We start from the raw sequence: 16,001 nt of genomic DNA on the forward strand, positions 1-16,001 counted from the left end.
CCAAGAGCTGCAAGCACTCTTAATGGCTGAGTCATTTCTCCATCCCTGAGAAGGTTGTTTGTTTGTTTGTTTGTTTGTGTTTCTCACATTAGAATAGAAGTTTCCCCACAGTAGGTGGAGACCGAAGGCAAAGACTGATAATTAGTATCAATTCCCACAATTGATGATCTCTGCACATCTACAGAAGTAAAAAAAAAAAAAAAAAAAAAAAAAAAAAAGGCTAATCTGTAAAACAGCGAGGATTAGAGACCATTTACAACATTTACAATCTCTAGCATTTTGCCAGGTCCATAGCAAGACAATGTTCACTCATTCTGTTTGGCTAAACACATCAAGGAGAGATCCACTTGACTGGCATTTCTTTCTTCTCCCAGCCATTCTCTGCTCACTGGCTGGCTTGCATGGGTTCCTCCTGATCTGGCCATTCCCTGTCCAATGAGCTTCCCTCTCTTGACAGCCCATTGCCTCTTAAAGAGCAGCAAGGTACCAGGATCTCAAAACATTCTTTCTCCCACAGAAATGTATCCATAGCCAAGCTACAACCAGAGTTTGTTGATTGAGCTGGGAATAAGCTTCCTGATGAGTCTCCCTCACAAACGTCTGTCTCTGCCTTCCTGGTTGGGAGTTGATGAGTACCTACTACAAGTCAGGTCAATGTGGAGAAGAGGACTGGTGACCATTTAGCACTGTCCTCGGTAGCTAAGTGGTGTATCTAGTCTCAGAGCCCATCACCTCAGGAGTGAAGAAAGAGAATGTATCCATGTCCTAGCTTCCTAGAGACAGTTGGATATTTTCTAGCCATAGAGAGAAACAAAGTTATTTTGTTTGCAGGAAAACAGCAACAGAGAAAACCTTTGTAGGTGTATTAAGCCAGTCCAAGAAAGACAAATGTCATGTGTTTTTCCTCATTTGTGTTCCCTTGATTTTATAATGATACACAGTCATGCCTGTATATGTGACAGAGGGGAAACTGACTAGCAGTTCAAACTGAAATATATATGTATATGTATATGCATATATGTATATGATGTATATGTATTTATATATGAAAGACTTTATACAGTAGGTTAGGATCAAATAAAAGACTCAGGAGCCACTGTATGATCTCACATGCAGATTTCTGTCTGTCTGTAGGGGCTGGGTATGTGAAAACAAGTTGTTTTTGTGGGGAAAGTTGTCAAGACTCTGCTCAATGAAAACATGAAAATCATATTTTTTTGTCACGAAATAGAGAGTGAACTCATGTAAAGCTACTGATGGATTAAGAATTCATTCATCTAGACTATTTATTCAGCATTATCATGTGCCAAACACTGTTCTAGGGCATAAGATGAAGGAAGAATAACCACAGGCTACTGTTGCTGCGCATGTGAGAGAGGGATGGGAGTAAACCAAAAGCAGAGACCAGAAAATTCTGGTACTGATCAGGCTACGTTATAGAGAGTATTGGGGAAGGGGGAGAATCCTAATAGGGTGAGACAGGATGTATAGAGGTGATAATTAGGCAGAGAGTGGAAAGTTGTGAGGGAGAAGGGGAAAGACCTCTCTAGAATATTCTAGAATGTTTCCAGAGCATCCTAGGTTAGCATCAGGATGATGCTCCCATGCATAAGGAACAGCAAGAGTGCTGGTGATTTCTCCAGGATTAGTTTCCAAGGTTCTCCCCCAGGGAAAAGTAAACCGGATGATAATTAACAAAACAAAACAAAAAAGGATGTGGCTAAAGGCACTGTCACATACAGGGCATGGCTGGCCCATCTTCAGAGCAGATCTGCTGGGAAGCCAGTGCTCTGTGGTGACCTCTCTGAAACCCAAACCATCTATCTCGTGCTTGTCTGTGAAAACGCAGTGACATTCAAGGGGCCTCAGCATAATTGAACTTCCACATTGCCATCCGGATTCGTAATGAAGATGATAAAGGGATCAGCCACCCTACACACTCAGTCACCGACACTCAGGGTCATACAACCTCAGGGTCCAGCAGCTGATGGGAAGTGGCTCTCTGGCAAGGGTCAGCCACAGTGTGACATGTCTGATCCTTATCACAGAGCCCTGGGAAGTCAGCGGCACTTCTGGTCCATTAAGAGCTGATCTTGTCAACTCTGATAGCGTTTCTACTTACTCTGACTTATTTTGGGGGCATACGGGGGAGTCAAGAAGAGTGTGCTAAATGGTGTGATCTTTGCTACATATTTGCTTTCCGAGGTCAAGTGCATTTAAGTGGTGTGATTATTCACGTGGACGCTTTCACATAAAAATACCCTGGAGTTGAGGCTCAGAGCAATAATATTTCCAACATTAGGAAGGAGCGCTGTGCTAATGGTAGCAATTCTTTCTTCAGGCAGCTTTGTGATGTATGCTGCAGGGATCTTAAATCAATTTCCCGGGGTGCAAATGTTAAGTTCAAGGTCTTCAAACTTTTTCACAAAGGCTGATAATTTGCTTCTATGCAATCTGTTACATTTTTCTCTTCTTAATTTTTTAAAAGAAATTATTTGGTAATTTCTTATACAAACACAATATGCTTAGCTCATATTATTCTTTTCACTGGGTTAATGGGTGGAATTTGACCTCCTTGGTTAAGTTTGACTGTGCTCCAACCAAGGAAGGGAAGGACTGTTGTAAACAGCAGGTCCATCAGAGGGGATCCTTGCACTGGACTCCAGTTGAGAGCTGTCAGGTGCAGAGGACCAACAGCAGTTGCTAGAATAGATGGTGATAACTGTCCAGATTTGAAATAGTGACACCTCACTCAGAGGCACAAGGACTCAGAAGATCCTACTGGAGCTCTCTGTAGATTATGACCCAAGACATGGGAGGGAGCAGGGAAGATGACTCCTTTGGTGGAGGTCAGAAATGGGGTAGAAGGGTCTCACTCCATCTTGCCTCTTGTTCTTTTAGCCTGCTTGCTTTGTCCTTAGCCGCTTTTATCTTTTCTGTCTGACTCTCTCATTTCAGTCTTTTCAAGCTACCCTAATAAGAAAACACACAGCTAAGTATCTCCTAAGAACCAGGACTTCAATCTGTATAGAAATTGGTTTCTAGAATCTCAGATGTCAATATGAAGGCACCAGAAGATTGTATTTTGCCTTTCCCCTGTGTCCTTATGAGGTGGAAGGGGCCAGTGAACTCTCTCAGGCCTGGTATAAGGGATTCCTTCTATTCATAATGACACAATCCTCACGGCCTATTCAGCTCCTTATGACCCTGCCTCTTACTAAAAGGAGATGGGGACTTGGTGAACTTGGGGAAATATCAGCATTCAGAACCTAACACCCTTCATAGTCTTCAGTGTGGATTTAACACTACATGTATTTTCTTACTACACACACAAACCATACTGTTATATCATGTTAAAATGTATATTCAGTACATACACACAGACACACAGACACAAACACACAGAGATGCACACACACATAGACATACACACACATGTACACATAACACACAGACACACACACACACACACACAGGCACACACACAGAGATACACACACATGCACACACATATACACAGACACATACATACACACACACACACACACATATACACAGGCACAGACAAGCACATACACATACACACACACCCTACAGTAAGAACTCTCCTTTCATACTAGGAACACACATAGCTGGGACATGCATAGCAAATACTTTCTGGTGTTCTGGAGTCATGGCATAGCTCAGGACACTGGGGTTCATGGAGAAGTGACAGTAAACCTTATCTGCTATTGTCATCAAGTTCCTTGACCTGAAATAGCAAGACTTGAATGTGAAGTCCACACAGGGATGAGATAAGTAACTTCACAGGGTAGCCATGTCTCTGACCTGGCTCTTCTAGGAAAAGCAGAGAGAAGAAGAGGCAAAGTTTGGAAGGTTTAGCAGAGTGGGGAGGAAGTATACACAGCAAAGGGCCAGAGGTCAGAGGTCAGAGTGTGTCTGGGGGTTGCTGCCAGTAGCTTCAAAGTAGTTGAGAGGGGTGGGTACCCAGGGCTAAGCACCTCACAAATGTGTTCTCAGCAGATATAATGGGTGCTTTAGGTGCCCAGCACTAGGGAGCCACAAGACTATAGCTTCCAGGAGCATTCAGCCAATGTTCATTGCTTGACAAACTCTTTATTTTCAGGAAAGCATCAGAAAGGTCCACAAACACATGCCTTTGGGTATCAATCACTGTAGGAGATGGCTGTGTGGCTGTGGCATCTGCAGACATCACAGTCAGTTCTAAGGAGAGACCGCAGGTTTGTGACGCTGGTGGTATTCCATCCATGAGTCGCACATGGAAAATGATTTTCTGATTTTAGTCATGCAAATCCTGCCCCAAGATAAAGCCTTTTTACTAGTATATCCTCTTTCTTGCTTTATCTGAACGTCAAACCAGATCCCAATCGGGGCTGCCCAAGCCAGCACCCAGATAACAGCCAAGAGCCTAGTCGGTCAGCTAAAGGAGAGAGACTCCATTTCTGTCTGCACAGAGACCGAGCAGCTGCCCTCCAGACCAGTACCCAGAGCTGTTCACCTGGCCTCCTGGCTGCAGGCAGGGATGCTGCCATAGCAACCGAAGGCTGCTGCAGAGGTGAGGAGGAAAGGACACAGCACACAACAGCATCAGTGCTCTTAATGACCATCAGCAGGAGTAGCTTCAAGAGATGGTGCTGGGAAGAGTGAGTGACAGGGAGGTGAGAGGCAGGAAGAAGCCGAGCATGTAGTCAACGGCTACATTTTCGGTTGAATGATATGGAAAACATATCCTCTGAGTAGCCAGTGTACTGTAATTCCAGAAAGTTAGGGACGGGGTAAGCTAACATTTTAATAATTCTGTTTTTTTGAGTTTTTGTTTTTTACTGAAATATATGTCCACACTCATTTTCTTTTTTTTTTCTTTTTTTTTTTTTTTTTTTCTGACCAAATCAAAGTATGTCCAGAACTCAGAATTTGGTTTTCCAGTGGTTAGGTATGTGTGCATGAGGAGGAAAATGCACTAATCATATCATACACAAAGAGATAGTCCAGGAATTAAACATACAGCACCCTGTCACACACCCTTAAAAACGATGTTCAAGATTGAATATCTATCTTCCTGTACTGAGAAACAGGCTCTGGCTTATGGCCGCACTACCGTGAACACACACAATCTTGTTTGATCTTGGAAGCTAAGCAGGGTCAGACCTAGTTAGTATGTGGATGGGAGAAATGGACACCATACTGCCCACACATTTAAACTTATTTCCTCAAGAGTAAAACTGACCACATAACAAAGACTTACGACCACGTGGCTGGGCTGGTTCAGAAATCACACCTCTTAGAATCTAACATGGGAAAGTAATCTTTAAAAAGTGGCTGATGAAAGATGTCAGGGTGCTCATGGTGGTAGGACTGGCAGGCCCAACCGTGTGGGACACATTAAATATATGGTAAGAAATGCTACTATGAATCCCAGAAAAGTATTTCAGAGATACAAGCACAATGACTATGCATATATAGGGTAGAGGAAGCCAATAGTGACCTAGCTGAAAGTTGACACCAACTTCTAGATGAGTAACAGTCACTGGAAGATGATAGATGATGTTCTGACCTTGGGTCAAACCTGTGAACATTTCTGATTGGTGGTGGAAAACCAACAGAGGAAGGTTTGAGTGTTTGTCAATCTTCCCCCCTCCCCCCAAGAAACAAGCCAGACATTGGCTCCTTGCTTCCCCGTAACAGAAGCTACAAAATATTGATTTCCTTTGCTCTTCCACGGGACAGGCTCACGTCAGCATCTAAAGGCTACCACCTAGGTTTTTAGTCCTCCACTACCCAGTTGATTGCATCCAGTCATGAAGTAAACATGTAGTCTCTTTGTACACACGTGGATATGTACACTGGTGAACATACATGAATATATGCATGAGTGGTGAAACAGATCACAGAAATGATCTAGAAGATTCTGTCAACATGGCCCTATGTTAGTTCTAGGTGAACGGATAGTTAGTAGGAGTAGCTTTGTCTGTTTCAAAATGCTTATGTGTATCTTCAAAGTTTTCAACATTTAATAAGGAATAATTCATCATGGTGAAGGACAATCAGCGATGTTATCCATCATTAAGTAACCAGAACCTCTCCACTTGCCCACGGACACACTCTTGGAGTTTCTGATTTCAGTATTCTTCTTTCTCCCACACTTAATCTCATGGGACTTGGGAAGATACTTAGTGTCTCCCCATCAACTTGGGTCCAGTGCATCAGAACCAAGGGATTGTACAATGTCACGACCCTTTGAATCCTCTAGCATTGTTAGCCTAATGTTTTCCATTCATATTTCTGTATTAAGAACCTTGACCACCTGAGTATCAAACAATGACCTCAAAACCTGCCCAAGATGCTATGAGCATTTCTATAGGCCATGGGGCCGTGGGAAGCCCACATCAAAGAACTTCACCAGGAGTGGGGAAAGGTCTAATTCTAAGTGTCTGAGTTACAAGAGTGAACTTCTGGGTGGCAGGCTCTAACCGGTGCCACCTACCTGCCTCATCCGCCGTGATGGTGATCTCGTTGCTGGGCTCACTCTTGCCAATCCGGTTCTTGGCGTACATGCGGATGCTGTAGGTGGAGGAAGGGTGGATATCAATGATGGTGGCCGAGTTCAGCTGAGGGGAAACATCTTTGGTTCTTTGAGCAGAATCCCAGGAGTCTTTTGGGTTTTGTTTTTCAAAAAAGAAGAGATAGAGATGTGAGTTTTTTTCCTCTGCCTTTGAAAGTTCACAATAGGAGTAAAATAAAAATAATAAAACTAAAAACAAAGAAAAGAAAAGAAGAAAGAAAAAAAATACCCCCAAAGCGAAATCTCAATACAATGTTTCCAGCTTCTTGTCTGAACTGGTCATCAGAGGGGACATGGGGTCACATACTTATTTCCCATGCCAATGGGTAAAGGACTGAGGTGAGCTCAGTACAGGAGGAACCTTGAACAAACACAGAATGGATGTCTGGGGGGAGAGCAGAATGGGAGACACAGAGGTGGAAGCCAGTTCTGCAGAAGCCTCAGACACACACACACATAAGAGCTTATTCTACAGTGTATGGTGACAAGCTACATATACTTCAGACATTGCTTCCCTGCCGGCCCCTAGATATAAAAGATACAAAATCATAGCAAAACTCTTAGCCATACCTGACCTTTTCTTCCCAAATCAAGTGTGATAAAACTAAGATCATTCTGCATATGCCCGTTCAACCTTGGTGCTAATCCGACAAAGCGAACACCTTGAGCAACCTTAATTCTTAAAACTCATCTTATCCTGATTCTTTTGTGGCAGGAATTCTTATTTCAACCTCGGGTACTTTGAATGCCAGCGCCTGCCTATTGTGAAGAGATATGGAATATGTGGCAGTTTGAGCAGAAGAATTTTTAGGGCTTTGGTGGAAGATGATGAGGTCATCCAAGTTTCAGAAGAGTTGGACAGTTGACTGAGGTTGGGTAGTCATTAGCAAGTGTGGGTTGTAGGAGAAAAGATACCCTGAGACCATGAGTGGAGAGGATGTATAGCTATCTCCCACTCCCAAGTCCTCTCTTGTGATGTCCAATGCTCTTGAGTGGCAGAAGTCACACTTGCCATCCAGTGTGCATTACCAGTGTTCACCCAGTGCCTGGCAGGAGGAAGAGCACAGTAAACATGTGATATATAAGTGAGTGTACAAAGGGAATGTCTACAGACACCAGCATCCTGGCAATGCCAACACCTTTGTCACACTAGTGATAAGCAAAAGGGGGCTGCCTTGCCCCGAGGTAAATCAAGACTTGAAACAGAAACACATGGTTTCAGACTGCTTGTAAGGCTCTTGCTTCTTGGGAAATCACACATAGCAGCAATGGATCATCATTATGGACGTGTAAAGACCATCACTATCAAAGTGCAAAGTACAGGCGTCTTTTGAGTTGGGAAGACTGAGGTAGGGTACTCTGACAGAGAGAGAATGTGGCTAAACACTGAATTATGAGATTTGATTGAGGATGAATGAGGGGAAATTTTATTTCAGTGAAATGATGTCCGGTAAGGAACCTGTCAGAGGGAAAGCCAGGCCTCATGAAGATGCTCTGATGAAGGGAGGAATCGCCAGCATTGCAGGACACCAAAGAAGCATGGGAGGAAGCATACACTGGGCTGGCTGAAGGCTTATTAAGATAAGATGAAAGTTTCTGGAAGAGCAAGGACCAACAGAAACAACCATTTCCACTGCAGGCATGTATATGGGCTATGGAAGAGACTGAGAGCCTGGGGAGGCAAATGAATGTCTCCTCCTCCTCCTCCTCCTCCTCCTCTTCCTCCTCCCCCTCTTCCTCCTCTTCTTCCTCCTCCTCCTCTTCCTCCTCCTCCTCTTCCTCATCCTCCTCCTCTTCCTCCTCCCCTCTTCCTCCTCCTCTTCCTCCTCCTCCTCTTCTTCCTCCTCCACTTCCTCCTCCCCCTCCTCCACTTCCTCCTCCTCCTCCTCTTCCTCCTCCTCTCCCTCCTCCTCCTCCTCTCCCTCCTCCTCCTCCTCTTCCTCCTCCTAGCCTCCCCAGCCACATGAGACATCAAGGCAAGGAGGGAATGATTGTACATAATTCTGAGGACTCAGCAGTCACTAGCTATAGGTTTCTTTGACCCAGCCTAAGTCCCTGTAGGTGTCTATTTGCCAAACAACTTTCCAATATGACTCAAAAGACCACACCTTCTTCAGAATTCACTTTTTACCTATAGAAAACAGCATCTCTCCAGACACTGAACCAGGATAAGTGTAAGATGTTTCCATAGAAATTCTATTGCTTGCTCCTGCAGCTGTCTCCAAACATTCCCCACTCGGGTTTCTATCCCCAGACTTAGGTTTGCAGCCACACTTTGCAGTCTGTGTACTCCAAGGATACCAATCTGGATTATGCTACAATTTTCCTAGTTATATTTGCATTTTAACTTATGATTCCATTTTCCCTTCAGGGCACTGGGCTGGGTACCTCATAAACACAGGCTTTTGTTCCAGTGATTCCTGAGTCTGTGTGGACACTGGAACCCCAAGGTCTGATGGCTTCTGTGTTTTCAAGCTTGTTGATCTCAGTCTCAGGGTTACTGTGCTCATGGACCATTGTAGTAAACTACTTTATCATCTAGGCCATCCCAATAGAATTCAAAGCAACTGTCTCATTTGATTAAACTCTCAGGACACCCTGACAAACCAAGGATTTGATTTTCAGTGTAAAAGTCCAGGGACAATAGTAAAACAGCAGCGGTGGCTTAAAGAGATATGGCTAAAGGCCAAAGATCAAAATGAACATGGGTGTTTGAAACTCCTAGAGATGGAAGAACTGTAAAAGGCTTTAACATAAGGAGACAGATGAAAGGAAGACTAGGGTGAAGGCACTGGCACAGGAACACGGGAAAATATCTCCCTGGGATGATAGCCCTGTTGAAGCTGCAGAAGGAGGAGGCTTGGACTATCTAGGCAAACCCTATTATCTAAGGACTGACACAGAAGTGATGCCAACCAAGGCAGGTTGCAAGGCGCTGACCAAGGTTCTGAAGTTCCCCATAATCTGGGAGGTGGGAGAGGAAAGGGGTCAAGGGTAACAGACCTAGGTGAAAAAAGGGCTTCAGCACCCAAGGAGGAGAGAAGGGATCGGATGTAATAACCACAGCACAGCCAGTGAGTGGGGTAAGGGCTACCTGAGCAGATGCTGGGGAACTGTTACAAAGAACAGAGTGTCCACGTAGAGATGTAGTTTCTCCAAGAACCAAAAGAAAGGAAGAATCAGAGCACCAGGGAGCTCCTGGCAAGAAAGAAGACACATAGAGTGGGAGATACCTACCCTCCTATGTTTACTTCCTACCATCTAATACTATGGTTTTGTTCTGGGTGTTTCCAGACTGGGTGGTCACAGAGGCAGACATGGATATGGACTCTATAATATCATTATTATTTTGGTAAACAGAAAACCAAGGACACTCATCTATCTTCAAGTCATGGAAGGAGGGTCATTTGGCTAAGAGGTGATGGATAGGTTGAGGAAGCCCTGTGTGGGTGAACCACAGATCTGCTGAGTTCATGTTTCCTGGACTGGATTGATCCAGCCTTGACTGACACACTGGCAAGAAGGCTCTTTGCTAAGAATGTGAAAGGCTTTTCATACACTGGTGGGATGTAGATTTTTAAAGAAAATTTATGGACCATAGATGAAAGTTCCATTGCAAGACAATATCACTGCTCCAAATAATGGAGCCATGGTTCTGTGAACATTTATTATGAGCCGAGCATGTGTACCAGAAATCCTGGAGTACAAGAGGGACACTGTGAAGAACTGGTCAGAGACATGTCACAAGGGGACTCCAAGGGGACAGATGCTCAGTAAAGAGGAGATATTAACTAGTTAGGAGCCCAGCGAGAATTGCAGGATTATAGATAGAGAAGAGAGGTGGCTGGTTAGGGAAAACTTCTTGGAAGGGGTGGGTTTTCTATGAATTTAGCTTAGATTATAACAATGAGATTCACACACTCAGAAGTTACTGAGGAAGGACATAACTCATAAAGATGCTGACAGACACATGGATTCCAGAATTGAGTGCAGCCTCTACCTACAAAAAAAGAACAGCTTCTCCTGTTCTCCCTCCACCAGGGCTTTCTACTCTAAGGCTGAAATATGTGTAACAAGGAATGTTTCTTCCATATTCTATGGACACTAGAAAGCACACAAAATATATTCTATGCACACTAGACAATGTACCAAGTGCTGGGGACCCTGAAGAAAGAAGAAAAGCAGAGAGCTGGACTCTGAGAAACTTCTAAGACCTTGAGGAGGGGTGTGCAGTGAGGTTTCTTAGATGGTCATGTTTCCATCAAGATGAGCCTTTGGGAACCTGCATTTTGTAACCATTTCCATGCATGTTTAAGCAATACAAACGGCAGCTCTGGTCAGCAGTGGGCCATGTGTCAGACAATGAGTGAAGTATTTTAAGTGCACATTTGTCTTAAAGACAACTTAACATTCACTGCCCATCAGATATCAGAACAATGGGCAGTGTGGAAATAGACCTAGTAGGCAGAGGGGGCCCAACCAGCTTCCAGGCTAGTGGAGTGACGCACATAAATGAATATGGCAGTTAATACACACAGAGTTGCACACTTGATGATATGTTACAGGGACAGCCATGATAAGGGAGCACTGAGGAGGAGGAGGGGCCCCATGGTCCAGGGGAGTTAAGTCTTCCTGCCAGAGGCAAACCTGGTTTCTGCTATGGTTTCCTCTTTAACAGATAAGGTCAGCATAAGGGAGTCAGAGGAATAGCAAGGTGAAGCTCAGACTAGCAGAGGGCCAGCATGAGCTGGATCCTAATGCTCCCTGCTGTTGGTTTGAGTGGGTACCAGTAGTTGTCAGGGGGACCCTCCCTGAAGGTAGCAGAAACCTGGTCTGTTCCTCAGTGGGAATTTGCAGTATGTTCCACACTCAGGAACACAGGCAGCTGCTGATCAGCCCATGGGAAGGCAGGGGTCCCCCTGCTACCTGGCTCCTGTTGAATGACTCCATGCCTGCCTGCATCTCTGTGGGCTCTCATCACTACCACCTGTTTCTAGGTAAGTTTCTGTCTTATTTCACTGTTTCATGCATGTGACACTCCAATCTGCAACTGTAAGAGCAGCAAGCTGGGCCACCTCCTTGTGTTTATGTGTGACCCAAACCGGCTATCTTAGACCTGATCCTTAACCACTGGTCCACGCTTGACACCTGCTATGAGTCTTCAAAGTCTGCTTTTCCTAATTCCTCATTCTGGTTAATCCTGATTCTATCATGGTACACTACTAGTGAGAGATCTCGCCCTCTGGAAATGCAACTGCTTTTTCCTAGCTGTCTTGAGTTTGATTTGTTGGCACAGCTCAGCTCAAAAGAGACCAGATCAGTCCCGACAGGGTAATCTGAAGTAATGCATAGGCTTTGGAAAAAAAAAAACAACAAAACAACAAAACCAAACAACAAAACAACCCACTGCTGTGTCTCTGAGAATCCTATTAACCCTTCCCATGCAGATGGTTCCCTGCTTCATATCTTCTATAAGACAGTAAGATTCTGACTAGAGGCCATGGTGGTGTTCCCCTGTCAGTCCAGGGAGACTGTAAGATCCAAAGGAGGCTGTAGTGGCCCTGGAAAAGGACAAGAGAAGATGCTTGTCATAGTGTAGATATCTGGGTCAACTTTACATGTGTGCTGTAGACTGACTAAGAACTCTGTGATCTAGCCCTAGTGCATTTCCAGGGGTCTGTTATAGAGTCACTGTCACATGCAGGAGGATTAGCCTTCATCATTCTGCATACTATTACTATATGCCACATCTGGCAGACACTGGCATTGCTGGAGTCCAGGGCTCCGGATGGGAGACCCAGGCTAGGATTCTAGGTCCTGCCTGAAGAAGTAGACGGTAAGGAGGCTGTTGACTGGGAAAGACTGTAACAGAAGCCTATTTCTGTTGGTACCCACAGGCATGCCTGAGGTGGTAGGGATTCCTACGAAGACTAGTAAGGACCAAGACTGAGGTCTAGTCCGGTTACTAAGACAGGGTAAACCTGGACACAGAAAGAAACCTGGACACATTCATGCCAGGGATGGACCAGATGGGAATAATGCTCTGAAACTCGAGAGTTATGTGGAGGAGCTGTGGACACACGATGGAGAAACAAAGGAGACAGAGGGTGAGTGAGGAGGAGGTAAAGCGAGGGGGAGTGAAAGGCTTACCTGATTTATTTTTGCATTCAATGTCATAGCCTGTGATGGGGCTGTTGCCATCAAACCCCATGGTCCACCTGAGCGTGATGGTGCGAGCTTTGACATCTTTGATCTCAATCTCGGGAGGATCTGGGGGTTCTGTGCCATCAACAGAAAGACCAGGGTTAGTTCACATCAAGCCTGGGCATAAACTCTAGTGGAAGACCTGTCTACAGCTTGCATACTTCTGTGGCATTAGGCATCTGCAGGTGCTGCCCGGTGGGTTGGTTTTTTTTTTTTTTTCCTGATTAGATAGAAGGCATTGCCTCACTTCTCCAAGAGATTCTGTTTCTAGCCCGTGTGGCACCAGGACAGACCTGGAGGACATAAGTGCCACTACTCTGACTCACAGAACATTCATCCCCAGATGCTGGACTTCCATTTCAGTTTTCTAGCGTACAAGCTCCCAAGGAGTGGAAAGCACTGGCCAAGCTCGTCTACATTCAGCCTGAGGTCTGGCCTCTCACCTGCCCTGGTCCCCGCCAGGGCTGTGCTCCCCATGTTTCAGGGCTTCACCCTGACATGATCACAGCCTCTGATAAAGTCCAGATTTATGCCAACTTTCTGCAGAGCCAAGATTTCCTGAGAGATCAAACTGTTCCCAGCTGACTGGGTCTGCAATGCTGCCTGATGTCAGCACACCTTGTCTCGAAATGGCCACACACTTCCTTCTGTCGTGCCTGCCTTACCTTGCACTGTGAGTTGAATTATTCCACGGTCCTCCCCGTATGAATTGATAGCATGGCAGGAGAAGAAACCGGAATCTTCTCTCACTGTTGGCAAAATCTGCAACCAAAGCAGAAAAGTGCTCACTTTAGTTACTAACTTGAGCTGGAGATCAGCCATCATGGCTTCTGGTGGGAAAATAGGCTTTTACCCTTTCCCTCCTTCCTCCCAACTCCAGCACTCAGTCATTGCTTACAAACATGGACACATACACAATACAAACAGAGACACACATAAAGATTCCCACTTCTACATGGACACACACAGATACACACTCACATATATGGACACACAGATACACAGACATATCCATAGTCACACACACTAATACACACAAATACATACAGACGCACAAACAACACATTCATGGGCACAGGCACACTCATACACACATACCCTACATGGAAACACTCTTACATATTGTTTCCCATTCACACCCATGGGTATACAGAGAGACATACAGAGATACACACACATTCACAGAATCACTCAGAGATGTGTACTTAGACACAAACCATAGCACTTGCACATATCCATTCCTACATGTACACACAAGCTCACAGACTTGGCCTCACATATGCACTCACATACAAACACACTGACAAAGACATACTCACCCACAGGCCAACAGATGCTGATACACACTGGCATACAAATGCACACACATGTCTATACAATCTGAGGGAAAACTGCTCCCATGTGTGGACTGAATGTGTGACTCACATGAGCTTTTGTGGGTGGGTCCATATACTCCATATACTTCCCTCTTTTTCTAAGTGGTATTATTTTAAAGAACCATGCATAAGGGACATCTATGATTGCGTCAGCCCTCTGAACCTACCTCTCTGTTCCCACAGATGCAGCGTTATGTTTTTTGTTCCCACCATTTCTTGTCAGAATTTTCTAAACAGCCATTCTGCACACTGTGTTTGCTATTTTGAGCAAATCACAGACTGGGTTCAAGAGTATGGGGAATATATTATGTGCGACATCTATGGTGTCCATAGAAATGACTATATCATCTTCATATCTGCTGTCTATGGGAACTAAGGCATGGCTGTCCAGCCAGCATCCTTGGGACCGCACTAGTATTCTATACCATAGGGCTTCGAAATTGCATGCCAGAGACAGAGCCACTGTCTGTTCTAAGCACATAGCTCCAAGCTTCTGCCATGTCTGTACCAGCCCTCTGTATTACAAAAGCATTGCTTAGACAATCACCTACAGTGCTGGAGAAAGAACAGACATGCTTCCTCTAGGCGCTTGTGAGTCTAGATTAATGACAGTATATTCTCTATGTTGGATTTCTCCAAATAAGCAAAATATTTTTTAAAAAAACCCTTATATTATTTGCAGTTACATGTATATGTGTGGGGGCATGTGTACATGTATGCATGAGCCCATGGAGACAACAAGAAGGTATTGGGTCCCCTAGGTCTGGAGTTATAGATGGTTGTGAGCCACCTAATACGGGTGCTAGGAACTGAATCTAGATCTTCTGAAGAAGCAATTTTACTCTTAACTGCTGAGCTATCTCCCTAGTTCTGGGAAAAAAAATTTTTTTATTGTGGTATTCATTTTGTCTCAAAGATCTTGATATATATTGTAGAATGTTAAACATACTGTCACCCCCTCTGAGGACAACTATCATGGGAGACTTCTTTCTCAGTGCTTAATTATTTGTTTGTGGACTGTGGCTGTAAAGAACTACTTCTGAAGGTCATTCAGTGACCTTGTCCTGTGTAGATGGGCAGAGGGACGGAGTGTCACCAGGAAATCCCAGGAGGATATTCACAAATCATCACCACCATGTGCTCAGCCATGGGAGAGGGCGGACTAACTGTCGCAGGACACCCTGCCCCATTCTACCACAGCTGGCATTTTTTACCTGCAGCGTAGATATCACTTCCTCTCCCACCTCCTTGGTGGATACCAGGTAGCGGGCCATTTCAGGGTTAATGATCCTGTCCTCTTTCTCCCAGCGGACAATGATGGGCTTCTCCCCATGGGCTGTGCAGCTCATTTCCTTCCTTTGACCCTGAGTGGCCAGGGTGGTGTTGGGGTAAGAGGTTATCATGGCAGGAACTAAAAACCGAAGAAGATAGGCCTTGCTCAGTAAAAAAGTGCACTCATGACTCTCCCACCATCACATTCAACTAAAAGAGACACTTCTTGGAAATAAAATTTGATCAAGAAACTGTTGAGGAGGAACCAGGAGGGACAACAGAAAGGACACTGGTGGAGAAACAAAGCTGGCCTACCAGAGCCCAGGGCAGAAAATGCCTTGCAGGTTCATATTCAAGGGGCTGCAGTTTCATTCCAAGCCTGTTGGGGGCAGATGTGAGCCGTGGGTGTGGCCTATGTCACCAGCGCACACAGGCAAATGGAGGTGGGGTTGGGGAGGAGAGGCCAGGCACCTGGACACAGAGTGGGGGCAGGGACTGGGGGACAGATTGACATAATTTACATCAGTCCTGGCAATTAATTACTTCTCACACTCTTCATGGCTCAC

The 16,001-nt window shown here is 44.9% G+C and overlaps 1 protein-coding gene across 6 annotated transcripts in view; it reads right to left on the bottom strand.

Annotated features, from left to right (window-relative positions):
* The window catches only part of Dscam (DS cell adhesion molecule), a 583,662-nt gene that overhangs the window by 115,154 nt on the left and 452,507 nt on the right, over positions 1-16,001 (bottom strand). For 4 of the 6 annotated variants that reach the window (XR_003951753.1, XM_006522886.3, NM_031174.4 and 1 more), the window contains 4 exons: positions 15,378-15,574; positions 13,453-13,549; positions 12,734-12,862; positions 6,506-6,673 (listed from right to left, as the gene is read on the bottom strand). Coding sequence is in view for 4 of the 6 variants with exons in the window: in XM_006522886.3 (XP_006522949.1) it covers positions 6,506-6,673; positions 12,734-12,862; positions 13,453-13,549; positions 15,378-15,574 (591 nt within the window). In the remaining 2 variants the exon portion in view is untranslated. Of the gene's footprint in view, positions 1-6,505; positions 6,674-12,733; positions 12,863-13,452; positions 13,550-15,377; positions 15,575-16,001 lie in introns of those variants that run through there. The other 2 variants (XR_003951754.1, XM_006522887.3) reach the window with 2 other exon arrangements.

This window comes from Mus musculus, chromosome 16 (genome assembly GCF_000001635.26).
Source record: "Mus musculus strain C57BL/6J chromosome 16, GRCm38.p6 C57BL/6J".
Lineage (NCBI taxonomy): Eukaryota > Metazoa > Chordata > Mammalia > Rodentia > Muridae > Mus > Mus musculus.